Raw genomic sequence first — 4,505 nt, forward strand, 5'->3', positions numbered from 1 at the left:
CGGTTCTGTTCTGGAGTGGGATGGGAACTCTCTCTAGTTCAGAGGTGAGAATGTCACGGTTCTGTTCTGGAGTGGGATGGGAACTCTCTCTAGTTCAGAGGTGAGAATGTCACGGTTCTGTTCTGGAGTGGGATGGGAACTCTCTCTAGTTCAGAGGAGAGAATGTCCCGGTTCTGTTCTGGAGTGGGATGGGAACTCTCTCTAGTTCAGAGGGGAGAATGTCACGGTTCTGTTCTGGAGTGGGATGGGAACTCTCTCTAGTTCAGAGGTGAGAATGTCACGGTTCTGTTCTGGAGTGGGATGGGAACTCTCTCTAGTTCAGAGGTGAGAATGTCCCGGTTCTGTTCTGGAGTGGGATGGGAACTCTCTCTAGTTCAGAGGGGAGAATGTCCCGGTTCTGTTCTGGAGTGGGATGGGAACTCTCTCTAGTTCAGAGGGGAGAATGTCCCGGTTCTGTTCTGGAGTGGGATGGGAACTCTCTCTAGTTCAGAGGTGAGAATGTCACGGTTCTGTTCTGGAGTGGGATGGGAACTCTCTTTCTCTCAGTTTTCCAGAATGTTCTGGTGCTGGTATAGTACATGACCTATTAACAGTCATGGTGTGAATAACATTGACTCTAAACTTTATGAGTATGTTTAAGATCTTTATTTAAACAGATTGGATACATTCAATTGCGATCTTAATTATTTTATAAAATATATCTGCCAAAAAAAAAAAGTACAATATTTACAAATTTAATAAAGAATATTTTGGTTTCCTTAATTCACACCAAAGTTGAACCATAAAGACAATTCTGTAACAATGAACAACATACTCTTTGGTAAAAACTCATTGACTTGAAAAACAAAAACGCATAGCAACATAACAGAAGAAAAGGCTTCAAAGTCCAGCTTTGTAAAGAGATACCATTAAATCACACAGCATGGGAACAGAAAAGGTATTACCGTATTACAAAAAGGCCCATTTATATTTCTGACAGCAGAGGGCGCACATTAAGTATGACTATAACATGAATGGGGACCAATGGAGCGTTTCATTTAACCATAAAACAAATACAACAGCTCCCCCTTCAGGTGAGGATGTCGGTCATGGGGACGTCATGAGCTCTCAAAGAGGAATACTTCACTGGAGGGGGAGGAGGCTTGAAGGGGGGAGGCAGGTCCATCCTGGAGAAGGAGAGAGTGGAGGGGGAAGAAGGGGTAAAGGGGAGGGGAAGGGAGAGAGGGAGGGGAGGGGAGGGAGAGAGGGAGGGGAGGGGAGGGAGAGAGGGGAGGGAGGAGAGAGGGAGGGGAGGGGAGGGAGAGAGGGAGGGAGGAGAGAGGGAGGGGAGGGGAGGGAGAGAGGGAGGGAGGAGAGAGGGAGGGGAGGGGAGGGAGAGAGGGAGGGAGGGGAGGGGAGGGAGAGAGGGGAGGGAGGAGAGAGGGAGGGGAGGGGAGGGAGAGAGGGAGGGAGGAGAGAGGGAGGGGAGGGGAGGGAGAGAGGGAGGGAGGAGAGAGGGAGGGGAGGGGAGGGAGAGAGGGAGGGAGGAGAGAGGGAGGGGAGGGGAGGGAGAGAGGGGAGGGAGGGGAGGGAGAGAGGGAGGGAGGGGGAGAGGGGAGGGAGAGAGGGAGGGGAGGGGAGGGAGAGAGGGGAGGGAGGAGAGAGGGAGGGGAGGGGAGGGAGAGAGGGGAGGGAGGAGAGAGGGAGGGGAGGGGAGGGAGAGAGGGAGGGAGGAGAGAGGGAGGGGAGGGGAGGGAGAGAGGGAGGGAGGAGAGAGGGAGGGGAGGGGAGGGAGAGAGGGAGGGAGGAGAGAGGGAGGGGAGGGGAGGGAGAGAGGGGAGGGAGGAGAGAGGGAGGGGAGGGGAGGGAGAGAGGGAGGGAGGAGAGAGGGAGGGGAGGGGAGGGAGAGAGGGAGGGAGGAGAGAGGGAGGGGAGGGGAGGGAGAGAGGGAGGGAGGAGAGAGGGAGGGGAGGGGAGGGAGGGGAGGGAGAGAGGGAGGGAGGGGGAGAGGGGATGGCAGAGGGGGGAGAGGTGAGGGAGAGAGGGAAGGGGGAAGAAGGGGTAAAGGGGGGGGGGGGAGAGAGGGAGGGAGGGAGGGGGAGAGGGGAGGGAGAGCGTGAGGGGGAGAGGGGGGGAGAGAGAAGGAAGGAAGAGGAAGGGAGAGAGAGAGTGGAGGGGGAAGAAGGAGGAAAGGGGGGGGGGGGAGAGAGGGAGGGAGAGAGAGGAAGGGGAGGGAGAGAGAGAGTGGAGGGGGAAGAAGGAGGAAAGGGGGGGGGGGGGGAGAGAGGGAGGGAGGGAGGGGGAGAGGAGAGGGAGAGAGAGGAAGGGGAGGGAGAGAGAGAGTGGAGGGGGAAGAAGGAGGAAAGGGGGGGGGGAGAGAGGGAGGGAGGGAGGGGGAGAGGGGAGGGAGAGAGAGGAAGGGGAGGGAGAGAGAGCAGAGAAGGATAGAGAGGGGGAGAGGGGAGGGAGGAGGAGAAAGAAAGAGGCAGATTGAAAGGCAGGTAGAAAAGAGAGATGAATTGATGTGATTGATGTGAAAAAGGAGCAGCAGAGCCAGGACATGAAACACACTCACCTCTTCTGGATGATGTATCGTCTGTAGAGGAACCCGACCACGAGCAGCAGAGCCAGGACAGGAAACACACTCACCTCTTCTGGATGATGTATCGTCTGTAGAGGAACCCGACCACGAGCAGCAGAGCCAGGACAGGAAACACACTCACCTCTTCTGGATGATGTATCGTCTGTAGAGGAACCCGACCACGAGCAGCAGAGCCAGGACAGGAAACACACTCACCTCTTCTGGATGATGTATCGTCTGTAGAGGAACCCGACCACGAGCAGCAGAGCCAGGACAGGAAACACACTCACCTCTTCTGGATGATGTATCGTCTGTAGAGGAACCCGACCACGAGCAGCAGAGCCAGGACAGGAAACACACTCACCTTTTCTGGGTGATGTATCGTCTGTAGAGGAACCCGACCACGAGCAGCAGAGCCAGGACAGGAAACACACTCACCTCTTCTGGATGATGTATCGTCTGTAGAGGAACCCGACCACGAGCAGCAGAGCCAGGACAGGAAACACACTCACCTCTTCTGGATGATGTATCGTCTGTAGAGGAACCCGACCACGAGCAGCAGAGCCAGGACAGGAAACTCACTCACCTCTTCTGGATGATGTATCGTCTGTAGAGGAACCCGACCACGAGCAGCAGAGCCAGGACAGGAAACTCACTCACCTCTTCTGGATGATGTATCGTCTGTAGAGGAACCCGACCACGAGCAGCAGAGCCAGGACAGGAAACAGCACCCACACCACCACGTACCTCTGACCACTACTGGGACCTGACAGGAATAATCATGATACCGTTATCCTCTATAATCATGATATCTTTATCCTCTATAATCACGATATCGTTATCCTCTGTAATCATGATATCTTTATCCTCTATAATCATGATATCGTTTTGCTCTGTAATCATGATATCGTTATCCTCTATGATCATGATATCGTTATCCTCTGTAAACATGATATCTTTATCCTCTATAATTATGATACCGTTATCCTCTGTAATCATGATATCTTTATCCTCTATAATCATGATACCGTTATCCTCTGTAATCATGATATCTTTATCCTCTATAATCATGATACCGTTATCCTCTGTAATCATGATATCTTTATCCTCTATAATCATGATATCGTTTTGCTCTGTAATCATGATATCGTTTTGCTCTGTAATCATGATATCGTTTTGCTCTGTAATCATGATATCGTTATCCTCTATAATCATGCTATCGTTATTCTCTGTAAACATGATATCATTATCCTCTATAATCACGATATCGTTATCCTCTGTAATCATGATATCGTTTTCCTCTATAATCATGATATCGTTTTCCTCTGTAATCACGATATCGTTATCCTCTGTAATCATGATATCGTTATCCTCTATAATCATGATATCGTTTTGCTCTGTAATCATGATATCGTTATCCTCTGTAATCATGATATCGTTTTGCTCTGTAATCATGATATCGTTTTCCTCTATAATCATGATATCGTTTTGCTCTGTAATCATGATATTGTAAAGTTTTCTGTTTAAAAGTGGTCTTCGGTACATACCAAATAGAATGACAAGAAACCAATACAAACCAACCATCTCTGGCTGTGGTCCTACCTGTCTCCATCACCACATTATCCCCATGGGAGGCAGTGGAGGTCCTCAGGGTGTGGTCTTCCTTCTCCCCAGCCAGGGTGCTCTTCTCTGGGTATAGCGTAGGGGACACTGGGCCCCCCTGACCACCACCGCTGGACGTATCTGCTTCAGACCCGTTCCCCTGCCCACCATCGGATTGGACGCTCCACGGAGTGGGCTGATCTGATTGAACCTTGGGTGGATAGGTGGATCCTGATTGGGCCATGGATGGGACTCTGATTGGACTGTCGGTGGAGCTGTTGACCTCTGACCCCTTTGGTCCCGCCTCTGTATTGACTGATCGGTGTGTATTGGAGTTAATTAG

General features: G+C 51.5%; 1 protein-coding gene across 1 annotated transcript in view; it reads right to left on the minus strand.

The window, feature by feature from the left end:
• Window positions 1-664: 664 nt before the first annotated feature.
• si:ch1073-15f19.2 (putative per-hexamer repeat protein 5) overlaps window positions 665-4,505 on the minus strand; it is a 13,674-nt gene continuing 9,833 nt past the window's right edge. Inside the window, exons 4-6 of the mRNA XM_055936840.1 lie at window positions 4,163-4,505; window positions 3,221-3,326; window positions 665-1,166 (exon numbers count right to left, since the gene is read on the minus strand). The exon at window positions 4,163-4,505 is cut by the window's right edge and continues 332 nt beyond it. Of these exons, the coding sequence (XP_055792815.1) occupies window positions 1,070-1,166; window positions 3,221-3,326; window positions 4,163-4,505 (546 nt within the window). The 3' untranslated portion in view covers window positions 665-1,069. The remainder of the gene's footprint in view (window positions 1,167-3,220; window positions 3,327-4,162) is intronic.

This window comes from Salvelinus fontinalis, chromosome 10 (genome assembly GCF_029448725.1).
Source record: "Salvelinus fontinalis isolate EN_2023a chromosome 10, ASM2944872v1, whole genome shotgun sequence".
Lineage (NCBI taxonomy): Eukaryota > Metazoa > Chordata > Actinopteri > Salmoniformes > Salmonidae > Salvelinus > Salvelinus fontinalis.